We start from the raw sequence: 18,064 nt of genomic DNA on the forward strand, positions 1-18,064 counted from the left end.
GAGCGAGGTCCAGAATGGTGGCATGTTTTCGTATGTTCCATTGGCGGATTTCTGACTTACAACGATTCCGCATTTTACGAAATGCCTTTTACGAAATGCATTTTACGAAATACATAATAACACTATGTTTGGAAAACATGTGAACAGCAGGCTTCTGAATGTTGATGTAAAAAAACACGGGGAAAAATCCGTCCCTCAAAGCCAAAAGGCCCGAGCAAACCGGGTCCGCACTGGGCGAACAAAAAACCCTGCAAGCGAAAACCATCCCTAGAAACCACGAAGACAGGAAGCAGACGGTATTGTCCCAGAGGCCCATTTGGAGCCTGAGACTCAAACCCGGCGCACAACTATTAAGTCTGCCAGCCTCCTGATCACTCAACTTTCGGCTCCTCACCCTCGGAGGCAGCAGAGTCAGTGTTGAAATGCTTGTCTACAAAATGCCTCAGCCTTTTCAACAAACTCGGCGATGATAAACAGTCAGCTTGCCTTGAAAAACCGTCTATAATCGCACTCACAGCGACCTGACTCACACCGGATGTCTCTGAAACGATCCCGATAGACGATTACTTTATTTTTCGAGCTGACTCAAAATGAGGGGAGCTGGTGGGGTTACTTACATGCGGCCAACCCCACTTCTCCTCTCTGACACCACTCCTGCACCTTTCTGCGGTGCACTGTGAGTCCGAATTTGGCTGCGCAGGTCCGATTCTCTTCTCTCCTGTGTGATCTACCGTAGCCCCTCGTGCCCCCTGAAGATGACCAATTCCCTATACGAACCCTTGAGCAACTCTCCTCCAACTACCACTTCACTCATCTCCTGCTGGTAGGTGACTTCAGCACTCCAAAGTTTTCCTGGATGGAGCTCCAGCGCATCGAATCAAGCAGACTTCTTGCAGCGGCGCTGATTGAAGTCGTTCATTAGAGCGCTTGGATTCGACATGTCGTTGCACCTACCAGATAATAATAACAATAATAATAATAATGCATATTCTCGACTTGTGGGTGGCATACCGTCTGGCCTGATCTTGCGTTTACAGTCAGGCCAGGGTATGATGAAGGGATTTGCGGGTAGTTGAGATTGTGCGAAAAGGGGACAATGTAATAAACAGTGGGAGGTACGCGATTAAATAATAATAATGTTTCTTTTGCAACTTTTAGGGAACTATTGCCATGAGGTCCGACTAATTCAAAGACTCAGTCGGCTGACGTGAACTAAAACTGGAAAACCATCGCTGGCCATGAGTGACCTTGGGCGGTTGGGTAAATGGCCGAAGTCATAACGAGCAAAAGCGGGGGTGGAGATGGGTTAATTCGAATTGGGGTAACACGGCAAGTTCAGTCTCAAAAATATGGTGCAATCTGAGAACAAGCGGACTCATTGGTTGCACTTTTGTTGGGAAGTCAAGTGAAGGGGTGAGGTTGGATGGGGACGCAGACGTGGTTGAATTCGATACCGCGCAGGCCAACTACCAACCCTCCTGGATTTGTTCATCACCGACGAAAAACAACCCGTTGATCAGGTAACAATTAACGCTCCATTGGGACATAGCGACCACTGTTTGCTGACCTTTGATTGGGCCAGAAATCCCGAACCTCAAACGTGGCTTCGAGACTTCTGCCGCGCAGACTTCGCAAGAATGCGCACCTTTCTTGAACAAGCTAAACTGGGACTAGCTTCGGTGGAAGAATTATATGGGGCTATTGTCCAAAAAGTTCACGAGGCTGACGCGATGTTCATCCTAAGAAAACCAGCACGCACTGGGATGAGCTGCAGGCTGCCAAAGAGGATTCGGCGACTTCTGGAAAAAAGGTCCCAACTCTTTTTCGAAACGCCGATACAGAGGACGCAGAAGACGAGCTGGCATTTCGTAAAATGCGGAACCGCTGTACATCAGAAATCCGTCAATGGAACATAGAAAAACGAGCTACTTTCCTAGACCTCACTCGGAAAAACAAAAACGTACGGTTGAGATACATGAGACATCGCCGCAGAAACAAGCCATCCGAGTTCTTCTTGACGGATAGGCACGCAGAACTGACGAGTGACCCAACGGCGGTATCTGAGGTTTACAGAGAACACTCTGTAGGTCTATATTTAGCCTCAGCGTCCTCGTCACTTTCACCCTTGTCAAGGCGTAACTACGAACAGCCTCTAACCGACTTGGTCTTCACGGTGGGGGACATTCGTCAACCCTTGCGCAAGATCAACCCATTTTGCGCGTTGGGGCCGGACGAGATTCATCCAAAGATCGTCTACACCGAAAAACCATTTATACCTGGTGTTTCTCCAGTCGCTTGACAAAGGTCGCCATCCCTCTGCTTGAAAGGAAGCGATTGTCACACCAATCTACAAAAACTGATGACCGACCATCGCCTGGCAGCTACAGGCCTATAAGCCTCCCCAGCTTGCCGTGCAAGGTGATGGAACGCATTCTGAAGTGAGCTATCCTACATCACCTTACTTCCAGCAGCTCGATATCTCCAGCTCAACACGAGTTTCTTCCATACCGTTCTTACGTGACAAACATTCTCGTGCTTATGGACGGCTTAACCCAAGCCAAGGACGAAAGACTCATATCGGATGCCATATTTTTCGACTTATCAAAAGCACCTGATAGGGTCTCACACGTCCCCCTGCTCCACAAACTCGAGTCCTACGAGATTCAAGGAAAATTCCTTCGCTGGATCGAGGCGTTCCTATCAGTCAGATCATTCAGAGTGAGAATAGGCTCGACTTACTCTTCTCCAGCGCTGGTTTCCACTGGAGTTCCTCAAGGTCCCGTCCTGAGACAACTGTTGTTTCTCATCTACGTGAACGACCTTCCAGTTGTTCTTGCGAGCCCGTGTCACTTTTTGCGCAAGATCGATCCAGGAAACTTGGGCAAAAGCCTCGATTCTGTGCATCAATCCGTGAATCCCTGAATCCGTGAACTAACCCCATGCGATGGCATGGTGAGCAGATTTTTAAGCTCAATTCACACAGCTTTATGAGGAAATAATTTTTCTCATTTCGGGTAGTCGGTGCGTGGAATAACCTTCTCCGATGGCCATTCGCACCGCACCGGGTACTCAGAACATAGCACATTCGGACGCCTTTTATGTGAATCCTCGCACTTGCAATATCACTGCCCTGCACTGAGATCGGTAGGAGCAGCGGCACACCCTTCTTTACTTGTGCCATTCACGTGAACGAAATCTAGTGAAAGATTTGATCCTTTGTATTACTCCATAAAGCCGTAGTTATGTCACTCGAGTTTTCGAAAATCACATGTTTGTCTTAGCTTCTTGCTACAATGAGTGTGTGTGCTTTTCGCCCTGGTCAAATCACACGCCGGGCCGTTCGTTTACACTTCATGGCCTTGCAAAGGAGGATGACCGTGCACCAGTAGTGGACGCCACAAAATCAGGGACATTCAAGAGCTAATTTCAGTTCCGAACGGCTGAGTGAATATCAACCTACACAGAGGACACCCTGACAAAGTCCGTATTGATGAACTCCCTGCGGGTCACTGTGGTGCTAACAGCAATGGCCGTGCGTAGTAGAACAAGAAAATGGGTTTGGTCACATAATTTTGGTAATCCACTCAATCTATCGGTCCAAAAAATAACATGGGACGATGTGTACATTTCGATTTCCTTGGGACACTTGCCTCTCCTTAGACGTTCATGTTTTGGAAATGCGCAAGCGACGCGTCCGTGAAGCGTCTGACCCGACGTAAAATTCGTTGATGTAGTAAAAAAGGGAGGATGGAGGCTTTCCACTTCTCTGTTTGCTTCGGAGACAAGTTCTTTTTATCCCTTTGTTGGCCATGCGACTTTAAGGAAACAAATCATCAGTTCCTTTCTGGGGCTTCAGATGCGAATGAATGGCTGCTCACAGTCTGAAAAACGTTTTTTCACCACTCTCGTGAAGCTAAACAATCTCAGGCAGCCTCGCGGCTAAATAGGACAAGGCCGAGGGACTTGCACCGTCTCTGTGATTGCGCAGGACTAAAGAGATCTATTCTGGTACATGCGGGATGTCTTACAAACGGCAAACCGACTCCCAATAATATGGTTTATTCCGGCCGTTGGACCTTCTAGAATGTTTGTCCGAATAGAAGCCTGAAGGCAGGGTGTGGAGAAAAAGAATTTCCGGCTGACGCTCATCCCATCAAAAGGGAAAAATATGAAAATTTGGCACTACCTTGGGTGACTGTACTTACGGCAGCTTCATGTCCGGGCTCCATCTTGGCTCGGTTATGATTGGCATAACATGACTAGCGAAGACGACCTGGACTGGGCAGCCCAGGTCAAGTAAAGCGGTATGGCTCGAAAGATCGGTCGCTAGGCCAAGGTTTGAAAATACAACGCACAGTAGCATAGGATAACCCCTCGGACTTTGAGACCGAATACTATGCGAAATCTGTGAGTCACTCTGAGCGACAGTTAGAACGTGGTGCCATGTTGTCTGACAGTGACATAATAATGAAGCCTGCCAGTTGAGTTTGGTGATGCCGGCGTGAATATCATATAGGAGGAGCCTCCGATAAACTTAATCTCTTCAAGACTATTTACTTATCGAGTTAGAAGATAGCGTATGAGTAGCACGTTTTTGTGAATCATTCTTTGAGGCGCTCAGGAACGTAGGTTAACGCCATTTGATAAGTAAAGATAACAGAATATTGGTTCTTGGGTAAAAAACGCCCATCGCCCAAGATGACTGCAAGAACATCACGAGAGATCACGATTTTCTCTGATTCTGTAGGTGAAATCATCTTCAAAATAAAATCTGCGACTGTGGACTTCCGCCAACCTATTTACAGCAACGTCCATGGTGTCCGTCGATATGTTGGGTGGTGCCCCGCATTCGAGGTGGTAAAGCAGGAGGATAGAGGCAACGACGTCTACGGCTTTGCGGATGCTTCCACCGCACGACTTGGCTGCACCCGCATGACTCGTGGACATACCAAGCTGCCTACTTAAAAAATTTAAGGGTGTATTCGGTAACCAGGATTGGGTCATATTCCAGAAAAGCTGTTGAAATACGCGACTGAGAGTGATACTGAAACCTAGGATGGTCCAGGGACGCATTTCCTGGTTTAATAGACTCTTTTTTAGTAGTAAAACAAAAAATGAACATAGACCAATTGAACATACCATAATACACCACAACGCATTTGAGAGTTACAAAATCTTTACAGCAAAAGCGCTATCTCTGTGTCTAGTCTTTAGGACGACCACTGGCGTTCTCCAGACGGTTATTCGTCACATAACCAACGTGAATGACTTCGAATTGTGCGTGTACAGCCCCTTTCCGGGTGACATACAACCAGTGGGCCCTAAGGTGGGAGAAAAATCGTGGGTCCGTACGGCGCGGTAGGTGCAGATGATGCCCGAATCTGCGTTCGTATTATATCAAAAACCAATTGTACGACATTGTCCAGGCAAACCATTCGGTGGAATATATGCTGGCTGATTGCGGAATGCCTCTGTGACCAAAAATACGCCATTGCCGAACTCGACTCGCGCGGCACGCATTTGCGCCGCCAACTTGCCCTGATGAAGATCTTAACAGGATACCGCTCGTCCATCATTTCCTAGAGTGTGCCGAACAGTTTATGCATAGGGGCTGTAACGTTGGAACGGTATCTTTGAGTGACGCGTAATACCAGAACCTACGGGTAGGCAAAACAAAGTCGGAGCTGGGTTTCTATACGGTACTATTAGGGTAAGAGAAATTCACAATTTATTCAAACCCCGACAGTAGATACGCGTCCAAAACAAAATGTCCGCTTGGACTACAAAAGTACAAAGCAAGGGGGCAAACAGGCTCCCACGTGCGACAGTCACACGTGCAAAGTCAGATACAAATGGCCGGACGACCTCAAATGGGTGAAGTGGTAGGGACAAACAAACGTCAGTTCATATATCCACACTAAACACAAAAGTGGGGCGGAAGTTCCAAATGAGGACAGAATAAACGTGGGGAATTTCATTGTCAATATAACGGATGATACAGGGGCAGACTGTTCGCTCTCCACGAACGCATACGAACCGTACACCGGATACACATGCCGTCTGTTATCAGGAAGGTATACAGCTTTATCTATAAGTCGAATGTTAGGTGATTTAAAAGACCTACCCCGAATTGTTGGTCACATGCGTTCCGTTTGCGCTTACTGAACCTGGATAGCGTCAATGCAGTGTTGTCTGCTGCCATCTGGAGAAGCATATGTGGCCATATTGACCTTCCTCTGACTGCCTCACATTCACGCGTCTTGTCGCCCGAAGTTTTGCCAGGCATATACTCTGCCAAAATAGAACCCAACTAGGCGGCACCTACTCAACAGAGCCGGTCAACAATTCTGGCGGTAGCTGTGTATATCCCGCGTGGTAAGGACCTTGCCGAATTCATCGGCCACAAACTGGCGCATTTCACAAGACGATATTCCATACTTCAGCAGGGCCGCGAGGGCGCCCAACCCGTCTTCGGTTAGCCGCCGGTTATCTGGAAGCTGACCGTACAAAAAGCTAGACAAATTATGGTTGTGTTCAAGATAATATATGGTGACTGCAGAATAGTTCCTTTGCCTCCTTTGTAAAACCACGCTTGACGGCCGGTGCTTCCTGTAGTGTTTTATATCGGAAAACATAGTCATCTTACTGGCTTTTCCGGATTCCTCGACTTTTCGTCTTGCATGCCGCGTGCTGGCTTTGTAGTACATCCATTCGTAATGCGAAACAGCGTTGGTGCTTCGATTACTGGATGAACGCGCAAATAACACATAGTTATCCTTCATGTATTCATTCAAAAACCTTTCCAAAAGCTCTGAAGAATGAGAACCATATGGCCACAAAATTTCTCAACAAACGCGTATGAAGCTAATTTGGAAGCCACGGCAAAGCAATTTTAAAGTCAAATATCTGACAAGAGGTTCAAAAGGGGATTAATTAAAATAAATGCAAAAAATGATGGCGAATTAGAATGATTTTTTGTCTGAGAACACATACAACAAAATACATTTTGATGTAGAAATTTCTACTTCGCCTGCAAAGGTTCTGCAAAAGAGCATTGTGTTTCCAAGGCGTGGCTGGCTCAGATATGGCTTCCGGTATATCTGTTAAGAAATTTGGGACTGAACGGTTTTTCATCTTTTTGGGTAATAACAATAATAATGTTTACTTGTGAAGGCGTCAAATAGAAGCCGAGAAATCCGAAGAAGCTTGTGGGCCGAGCGCATTCACTAATGACAAACGGTACAAGACCCACCTAGCTGTCCAGTGCGGTTTATTCTGAATAGACATGGTACTCAGCTCGCAGTCATTTTTTATTATCATGAACACAGTCATAAGGTCTTCAAGTTTTTTTTACGATTGACCACTGATAAATCGACGAATAACGGGATATGATTTGGGCACTATCGTGGCCCTGCTGACGTGCGGGACGCCGACGTGTGAACTGTGGCAGTATTTTGATGATGAACTCGACAAGATTTTTACCACTCAGGACATACAGAACTACCGCTGTGCGTGTCAACTATCTTCGTTTCGTAAATGATGAATAATTGGATTTCGTTTTGGCGGATGATATGCCTACAATCCTGACAAGCGAGTCCAGTCTATTGTTGGTGTTGCAGTCCGGGGTGGTGCGCTCAGCCAAATATGGTCCATCAGATAGCAGCAATAGAGCTTTTCCGACGCTTTCTCAACGTAGCAAATGTCCTTGTAATACACGCAACAGATTGATTTGTGTGATTTTTTCTGAAGTAACTAATATCTGATCCGTGGATTCACACTGTACACCTTCCTGATCACAGATGACGTGTGTACCGGACATTCAGCTATTCATGTCTTTGTGAGAAGAAAACATCTTGTTCCTGGCTTGGCTTGTTCAAAGAGATGCTGGGCAAACAGTATCGGTCGGGGTACTTTGTCATGGAAAGATCAACGGCACAAATGCGGAAGGCGAGAGTAGCGTTCGGTTGCGACATCATGTTGTGCTATTCCCATATTTGCAAAGCCATCATGGCGGACCTACGTATCATATAACATTTATATATGTTGTTCATAGACACTGGAAGTAACCCAATCTATGCTGTGGCTTTCTAGCTTTCATGATACTAACACCCAGTTTTCGACAATGCCCGTGGTTGATGCGGTCCATTACTCGTCTGCCACTTCATACCCCACTTATTGCATATTACCCGCAGATGGGCTGCGCACATACGATCCGACATGGTCCGCTTTAGTAATGTGACCAATAACCGTCTGAGGGATGCAGACGGACGCCTGAATACCGCGTGCATCATTTGGACACACTAAAGCATGCCGTACAAAAGGGGATCCGGTAGGTTTAGTTGCCCATGAGAAGACATAACACAAACGTCATATCATTGCGACCGGAGGAAAATCCCAGAAAGCGACGGCTACGCTCTAAACATTGTCCATCAAATCACTATGTAAGCATCTTCCCTCGTTTTAGGACCGCAGCCCCCAAGGCTGCATTACCACCGTTTCGGGATTAACACAGTGAGGTAAATATACGCTTATAACTGAGTTACAGTTATATATATGCAGATACTCAAGTACCGTCAGACTGTTGTCACATGTGCCAGCAAATGCGCGTGCTTCTTCTACCAGGCGATGTGACCTCCCTCTATCTGTTCTATCTTTTCGGCGACCAGGTTTTCCGGGACAGTAAGGCATTCAGAGATGTTTTTTACGATGCTTCTCCATCCACCATTAGTGTTCATTCAATTGGTCTACCAGGGCAACGTATACCTTCTACACTTGCTTGCGAGTACCGCCATCTTTCGATGGTCTACGTAAATAACTTTACAGAGTGGTTGATAAACCTTAGGTCCTGAAACTCGTAAATACAGCAATCGTCGTTGAGCAGTGGATTGTTCAAGGGAAATTTTATTGCACCGGGGCTTGACGTCTGACTGGAAATCTTTATCATAAAGGAAGTTATTTACATGGTTGCTGAAAACTCCTCGACTGCCAAAGACCGATGTTGCCGTTCTTGAGACTCATCAGGTAGGCGCAGTCCGCGGGTTTCCGTCAATGGTAGGCGTTATGATTGGCATTATTATCATTATTATTATTATTATTATTATTATTATTATTATTATTATTATAACCTACTATGTCCATCTCTAACCGCAAACTATCTGGCAACATCTCGGGGCTGGATATTCAAAAGTTTGTATGTTTCGGAATTCGCAATAATGAACTCTACCGTCGGTTAGCGGGACCGGAATAATTCCACAGTGCTAGCAAGCGGCGTACGAAAAAAAACTTAACGTACTAGCATAGGTCGTTTTCATCTTTAAGCCTTATGTCCCCCAAAACTAATATGGGTTACCCAAATACACTGTATGTGTCTACGGCCGCGATTACTGGAAGCGGGTATCCTTGAGGTCAGAAAACACAAGATTCGGCATCACCCCGGTTAAGGAGAAGATGCAAGACAAAAATTGGCAACAAGGTGACACTACCATAGATTTTGAGTCTGCGAATACATTGTAGACTCTCGCAGGTCGCATGAAGTATTACAGCTGCAGAAATTCTTCTATTGTGAGCGATTAATGTTTAACCGCAAGTCGCCAAATCCTGCTTCATTGGAAAGTGTATTCCGACTTGAGGCGATCGACGGCCCTGAAGGTTCATTCACTAAAACAAATCAACCATTCCAACAATTTGCAGGGAAACGCATAATACATTCTCAACTACAAAGTGGTCACCCTGAAAACATTGTATTTATTGAGAATCGATCTAATTCGGTTAATACTGAAAGGCTAATGTGCCTGTTTTTGAAATGCGTAATGACATAGTTTATCAACTCCCCACATGAGTGGAAATTTTTTTCGGTGCTGATAGATTCGGATACACGAGTTGTTTGCAGATCACGCGCAACAGGTGGGCGCACAGCCAATCAGCTTGTACTAATTTACACACCTGGAAGATTATATCTCCCCGTATTTGCAGATTAATCCACAAAACATCGTATTCCTCCGGAGTTCTTGTTACGCACTTCGTGGACCAGCGTAGCTCTATAATAGATTGTGGCTACACTGTGGTGCAGTCGAGGATAATTTCGTTCCCGCTGCGAATGCTGTTAAGAGTGAGTGCTCGGGATAGTGAAGAATGATCGGTGCCTCTTGCAAAAACACGTTCCATTTGAACCATTTTGTCCGATATGCGGGTCTTGACTTGTGGACTACTAAGTCCGTGTCTTAATGCACCACATGCTTCACTCTCAGCACTTCTCTGAATTCAGCTAACTAGCTTATTTGGAAGGGTATTGGCGACTGGCCACATGGTATGGACCAAAGCAAAACGGGATGCCCCAAGTGGGGCAGTGCTCCGCAGAAGATGATTCATTCTGTTCCGTCTTCGTGAACCTGAGAAGTCGCACACGTTGGCACTGTGTGAACAAGTAATCTTTATCATTATTCATTCTCTCAAAAAGGGAAGGCGCATGTAAACGACAATGAAAGCTCGTGGGGAGCGGTAAAAGTGTCAGTACCGCAGGATCCTTGGGGTATACGTATGCGTTCTTTGTTATTTTACGGGTTAAGAAGGCGTATTCCAAGCGGGGCAAAGAACAATGAGGCTATTAGTTCGAAAAACTTATCTGCAAATTAAGTTTAAAAGCTCAACCAACTGTTCCTTGAAGCATGGACAAAGACCAACGAGATACGTTATGCAAGGGACGGATATGTAAAACCACACTTGGGGCGACCATTGTACCAAAACCCAGTAAACACGCCACTGGTGGCACAACCGGTAGACATCGTTGTCCAAGGGAGGCAAATAGGGGTGGCTCGTCACGCTTGCCACCGTTGGCGCCGCTGGTGGCCAAGGACAGCCAAATTTGGCAACCCGAAATAATTGCTGCGAACTTTTTCATGGCTTCTTTAAAATTTTTTCAAAGCCCTTTGTAGACAGACTAACGGTTGCAACTACAACTTCGTCGGGGCATTTTCGCTGGTTAACTGACTGCTTCATTGAATAGCCACTCTGATTACCCAACCTCACGGCATGCGTATTGTTACTGAACGCCGCAGCTAATTAACAACCGCGTCGTCCCTACGACATCATGCTGCATCGTCGGAGGATTACCAGTTTAGTGAAAAATATAAATTTATTAGTAATATTATGACATCATAGATTTTTTTCGATGAGCCGCCAGGTGGCATCCCCGCGTCGCAGCTTCCAGCTTTCAGGGATTTGATCAAAGGCTCCCTTGAACCATGACTGAGTTGATTCCTCAGTGAAATCCACTGCGACACTCGAATGCGCGGTCACAGAGTAAGTTGCATCCAAAGTGACAAATTTTGATATATAGCAGTTACCTAACCGAGAGTAAGTTGCATCCAAAGTGACAAATTTCGATATATAGCAGTTACCTAACCCATTGTTGGCCCTGGTAACTCTGCGCATGGTATGAGTCTCTCATTTTCTCCCTTTAACCAGGCCAGATGATCTGCGAACTCCGGAGCAGACGGAGCACGCGGCATGTCCCGACTGCTGGTCTGGGTAGGAGCGGGCCAATCTTGAAAGAGAAAAGGTCCTTATTACTAAAGTGTGGGCCAGGCTGTGGGTACTCACTGAATGTTCGTATTCAAATATTCCATTTTGGCCATTCTGATAATCTCTTCCGGACTGCTCTTCCATTTTTGTTGCGCGGACGTATCCAAAATGACGCATAGTTCTAAATACCTTATCCGTATGTCCAGCTTTTCAAAGTGATCCGACGTTTCTCCTAGTATTCAACTGAGCAATAAAAGAGTGACATTTAGTCACTTCGAAGGGCCTCTGCTTAAACAGTCTCGTCACGCATTTCATCGTGGTATGAATAGATGAAAATGATTAAGGTTTCCTTCGAAACGCTGGCGGAATACGGGCTATTTTTTGTTTGGGTAACCGGGCACAAGTGACCTATCGTAATTGCTTGTTTCCTTACCGGAGTCACTGGTTTGTTCAATGGTCCGCAGAAGTGTTTACATAGCCTCAGACGACCGATGACCATAATTTGAACTACATACAAAATTGGTAATGAACTAAAACTGTGGCCATCAAATTACTCAACAGGGGATGGAAAACCTCGTGGAGGAGTCAAGTAAGAGAACTTCTTAGAAGTACTCTAGATTCGTCGTTTTTCTGCACCACTAGTTATTTCGTTTCCTGAAAAAACGGACTGATCATCACCAAAAATAACCTCCCGCGGACACGGTAGCGCTGTGCAAAGATGGTTTGTGGCACCGTGTGTGAGGCGCCATCGCTGGGGTTCAGCACTGTACGGAACCGGACGGCTTTGAAGTAGGCTTCGAATGATGTGTTAACACTTGATTAAGCTTTTTTTATCAAGTATACAGAACGTGTCCATGACCACTACAGCGCGCGTGACACTCTTCAAAGGCATGATCTCTTTGTTTACTAGTGCGCGTTCTATTAAATCGTAGTCATCAAACGTCCGCCGACTGATTGTTTACCTAATTAAAAACTCATCCTTTGCATCAAACCCCAAATCGCTCAGAGTCAAAGAATTTAAACAGTCCATAACTCCATAAGGGGCAATAAATACGGAGCAATAAACAAATCAAGAAAGTTTCTGTAAATGCCGGTGTCAATTAAACCTACAAGTACAACAGTTTCCTAAGTAGTGTAGAAACTGTTGAAAGTCCGTGGCTTTCTGTAGCCCACTCTCCTTGAGAGGACGGGTAATGGTTAATTTCCGTCCTATGCGTTTGCGACAGTCTGTTAGGACGACGCGCTTGACCATCAACCCAAAGTTCCAGCAAAGTCTTCTTTAGGCCTAGGCATACCAAATGCATATTAGTAGGGGGAAATGACTTGATCATGTCCGTTGGTATTCGCTCAAATGGGGTGACACCGACATGATATTTGGCACCGAATGTTGAACAGAAGTCGGCGTCTGTTGTCATGCGGGCATCCATTTGTGGAAAAGTCATCGTTCTTCTAAGCCGGACTCCATGAACGACACACCTGTCACATTCATAATAGCCGGAGTGTATTTGATTTGCCTAACGAACGACCTGGCCGGTTCGCTACAAAGGATGCTTGGCAGATGAACAGGCATACATTCTAGATCATTTGGAGGAGTAAAACCACTAACCAAAAACAACTGCAGTTCACTTATCGTGCATTGCAGATAGGCATTGACATCCAGGGGTTTCGGAACACCACCAAAGTAAACCAACTACAAATGGCCTCGTTCTCGCTTGTTTCGATGCAGTCACGAGAATTGGTGAGATCTGTTTCCTCGACGGCCCGTGCTGACTGACACCATAGATATTAGGCACAATGTTGAGCCGTCCTAATTCGCTGAGCACGTTAGCTGTCAACCAGGCTTTAGGCAAACCCATTCACAGTCCAACATGGGCATAAACACCTCAAGTAGTAGCTATAGATATTGTCATTCTTGGTGTGCAGAGAAGAGTTCTTGGGTCCTTTAGAAAATCAGGATGGTCCTGACGCAGAACGAATGGTAACATACGCTTGTACTTGACGGACCAGGGCATAGCGCATGCTCTTCACGATAGAAAGAGTATGAAATGTTTGCTAATGTTGCTCCCACAACGGAATCACTGCGCCTTAAAAGGAGGTATGTAGCTAGATATCCTCCAAATTACTACCTATGTGGTGTTGTCTTAGGGTTCTCTGAGGCCTTCCTTCATTTTCCGAATTATTACACCGGTATCGACGCTCCCCACATATTGCCGCGCCCACATGGTAGAGAGATTACGGAGGAAAGTTCCTGCCTTCCGAACCCATGGCGCATTTATCTCTCAGTTGCACCGAGCCCACAATTCTAAGAACAAGTTAAGTAATCAAAACCCGTTGCCTGGCTGCGGCACATTTCGTTTACACTTATTGACAAACTTGTTGTCAAAACATTGGACGAAATATAGCAACGAGCGAGCGGAAAATGACTCAGCTAGCAAGAACCGGACCTAGCGCAATTAAAAATTTAATTGACCGTGTAGTAAAACAAAATGTTTTAAAAATGACTTTTTACATAGGGATCCAATATCTCATTCATTTTGTTTTCCCGAATTTTAGAAGGCATTTAAAAAAATTACTATATCCGGATTTTATGCGTGACGGTTGTCAGTAGTGACGACATTGCAGCAGTTAGCCATCTCTGGCCACCGATGTCCAACGTTGGCCATCGGTGGCAATGTGTTTACTGGGTAATTACATCGACTGGAACTTTGCGAACTTAAGCAGCGGATACCTACTATAAGACCTACAAAGTAGCCTATATATTTGCATTCTTATTCAGTTTCAAGACAGTCAGGCATGGTCTTTTTACCGGCTCACCGTTCAGTTGTCTTTTTTGTTATGTCCAGTCGTGACAACCAAGAACTTTATGAATGATGCGTTACGATGAAAAGGGAGTAATGAATTGATTTACATCCTTCATCTGTATGTACCAGGCTCAGAGCTTGGTATATATTCTCAAGCCATCTGGTGTGTGAGTCAGGATTGCTTCATGTAAATAACCGTAATATCAAAACACGGCCAAAAACGAGTTTTGTCACGCACAGGTAATGCGTTCATGACTGCACAGGTACTCGATTTATAGGCCACGGAACAAACCGCATCAAACCCTCGGCGCAACCAAAGTGAAACATAGTAATAGTAGGGAAAGAAACATGTATAGAACCTGTGCTTGAAGTGTGTGGCTGCCGTGTCTATGGTTACCATCGTGCTCCCGAATTGCGCACAGATTCAGTTTTCTAGTTCTGGTTTCAGTTCCTCATTCTGAAGTCCTATGCACGCTCTTTGACGGTGCCGATTGTCCGCACGATGCCCTCAGCTTCAAAACCTTTATAAATGGAGGAAAACTCTCTGAGCTAAAATGTTGAATTTTGTTGCATATGTGCTCAAGCCAAAAACGTCTTAATCTACATTCACATCTTTGCAGCTCACCACATTTCACTGTTCACTGAAGCAACCACGCCTCTGGCTGGAACGTCTTGTGAGATAATTTCCCAGCATCGCCGAGACTCCAGGATTGGTAAATTGGGCTTAAAATTTTGTACTGGTACTCCTTACCCAACTGCCCGGTCGCTTTAGTGCATCAAGGACACGCCATAACTTTCGAAATTTGAATTCCATTGTGCGATTACTGAGCTCCCAATTTGACCCGTTTCATCGCCTTGTTTATAATGGCCCGCGCATTTGCTTCTATTATAGAACTGCGTAGCTACGTTCTGCTGTTCGGCATTACGCGTCCCGGAATTCTCACTCCTTTGCTAGGAAATTAACATTCAAAGTTATTTTCGCACTTTCATTTGCTCTCTCGCCTCCATCATCGTGCAAAACGTCTTTCACCAAATGTCTTCCGGCGTGGATATTTGTGTTGCATGGTAACTCGAGGCTTGTTGCACGGGTATAATGTGTACCATTTTTATAAATACCACTTCATGAGGCTGCTCATTATGGTGCATTTCACTCCACTCACATGTCATGGTGCTTCGATTAAATCTCCGTGACTTTTCTCTGCCAAGAGGTGGGCACTCACGTTTCAATAACTTCACTCGAAATCCGGTTTTACCTAAGAGCTCCAAGTTTCATGCTAGTTGTTTGAGATACTTGTTTTTTGCGTAGTGCGTCTCCTCATGATATGCAGTTCCCAACTGGGCCCAGTGATACAGACCGTAAGAGTCTGTTCATCACGGTTTGGTCAGTACATGATCAGCACTGCCTTACATGTAGCATTCTGATACCGGCGTATTCGTTGACGGCGTTTGGCTCATCAGCCAGCCTTGTCTATTATGGTGAGTCATTGATATCAACATTGTGAGATTCGTTGCGACGAATGAGTCTGATCTAAGGCCATTTGCCCACTGCTTACTTGGAAGTGCCTGACCCTTAGACTGGCTGCTTGGAAGTCATGGTTCGCTTGAGGTTTTAGCGCATTTACGCGTGTGCTGGGGCATCATCAACCACTGAGGAAGTATAAAGTAGGGTAAAGCTGTCTTCGTTGGTACGCCCGAGTGGTTTTTATTCAATTCAATGATCGGTAATATTACAGAGGAGAAAATTTACGAATTCACTGTGAATTAAAAACTGGCCACTGGAGTAGTTACTCCGTTGGGTGTGAACTACTCATCAGTGGTGATATTTTATGCAGTTTTTCAGTGTAGTACTTATGATGTCAATGCCCCATTCCAGGTGCTTATCAATGAGTCTCTTTACAGAAATAGTCTTCCACCGAATGGTTATCATAAAATGTTTGGTATCTACAATTAGAATATTTAGAAAAGCCACAACCAGTTGAAGCGTATGTGGAATCGCTAACCTCGCTCTCAAAGCTTATCCTTTTTGAACCGACATATTTGGTTGTTTGTTAACTATATTCACTTTGGAAGGACCTGATGTCAGAAATTGGTTTTGGACTTTGGCAGAAGGACCTAAACTCATTACTGCTGGAATAGTATGTGTTGGTAGTACGGTAGGGATTTGGAGATTTCGTCCTGTAAGTGAGGCTATTCTATGCTGAAAAGCCTATAATCATCGTGCAGCTGTTTCATCCCTACTGAGAATAGTCGGTAGTGGGCATATTACCAAACTCCACATTGATATACGTTGCAATCTAACTTTCTATACACAGTCCGTTACCAACCTGAAATTGCTCATTGAGGAGTTGGTAGAAAGTAACAGGCTGGGGATTTTTTCGAGCGCAGTTGAACTAATTACTTTGTCGTCTTTGGTTTCGGATATTCTTAGCTTGCAGTTGTGCGAATAGGTTGTAAGGGAGAATCTAAATGCCTGTCAGACCAGAACAAATCATTCGGATATACAATACTATATTATCCATTCAACGCTCTGCAGAAATAGGAGGCAGGTTTTCTGAGGTCATGCTGGGGTTCTGGAACGAGAAGTGTGAAGCAGCCGATATTTCCAGAATACGGATGATAGAATGCAAACGTTTGAAGTACGTAAAGTGTATGTTTATTACAACAGAGTGCTACCAGTAAGCAGAAAATAGGGCCAGGCACAATCGCCTTAGATGTCATCCCTTTGATCTTAATATGACAGACCCATACGCCATCAAAATTGTTTATACTCTGTAGGTACCGCATACTAATAGAGTCCGAATAATTCCATTTGTTGTTGTTTGTCGGAAATTGTAAATTATTGATGAGCAATGCGGACGGTTCAAGCAGCTCGAGACAAAGCATCAGATTCACTCTACTGCACTTTAGTTTAACTGAAGATTCTGTTGTTTCAGGACGTCCATATGGTCATGAGTTTCTACGGCTAAACAAGCCTCATTCACCCTCAGCCCCACCCCTGACATGGTTTTAGACAAATAAGCAGCTGGACGCACCGCAAACTGATGATGTCTCCTCGTATGGTAGCGAAACGTTTACAAGTCAAGTGCCAAACTTGCCCAAAAGATCAACAACCGCCTGATAAAAAACCAATGAACTCATCCGAGCTGCCAATATTTCGACATATTACCAACACAATGTTGCGAGAGACCAGCTGACAAACCGCAGCATATACTCTGACATTATTCATTGACCCCTAACCGACGACGCCGTCTAAAAAGCCTTCAAGTTAGCAGAAACATCACCAATTAGGACTAAACTATTTGTATAAAGCGACAACAAAAGTCTGTTCACAGAGATTCTAGGTATACTTCAATATCTTTTTTACCAGTTCCAGAGATGAATTGGGACGGTGCTGGAGCACCTATTGTCAAGCGGTACTTTAAAATATTGGTATTCAGCGACTGTATTCCGTATAAAGTAAACAAACTGTTGTGAAGGGTGTAAGATCCGGACGGTTAAGGATCTCACAGGACGATTGCGACTATTAGATTATACGCAGTTCGTAGCCAGTAGTCAATAGGAGCAGACAGACGTGGGGCAGCAGATGATATATTGAAGACTGACAGGAAGTGGTTCTACAGAAAAACGGATTAGTAAGCTTCATGAATTAAGAAAACGTACAATCAACAATGACGCAATCTGTAGGAGCGGGAAGCAGTCACTGTCACAGCACGGATTTCTATGGGGGTAACAAGAAGTAAGTA

General features: G+C 45.0%; 1 protein-coding gene across 1 annotated transcript; it reads right to left on the bottom strand.

The window, feature by feature from the left end:
• Nucleotides 1–4,713: 4,713 nt before the first annotated feature.
• On the bottom strand, nt 4,714–4,947 carry T265_00377 (hypothetical protein; the record flags this gene model as incomplete). The annotated part of the gene is made up of 1 exon (XM_009164122.1): nt 4,714–4,947. The coding sequence occupies one exon, from the start codon at nt 4,945–4,947 to the stop codon at nt 4,714–4,716; it is 234 nt and encodes a 77-aa protein (XP_009162386.1).
• Between the last annotated feature and the right edge of the window lie 13,117 nt (nt 4,948–18,064).

This window comes from Opisthorchis viverrini (assembly GCF_000715545.1).
Source record: "Opisthorchis viverrini unplaced genomic scaffold opera_v5_3, whole genome shotgun sequence".
NCBI classification, from domain to species: Eukaryota; Metazoa; Platyhelminthes; class Trematoda; order Opisthorchiida; family Opisthorchiidae; genus Opisthorchis; species Opisthorchis viverrini.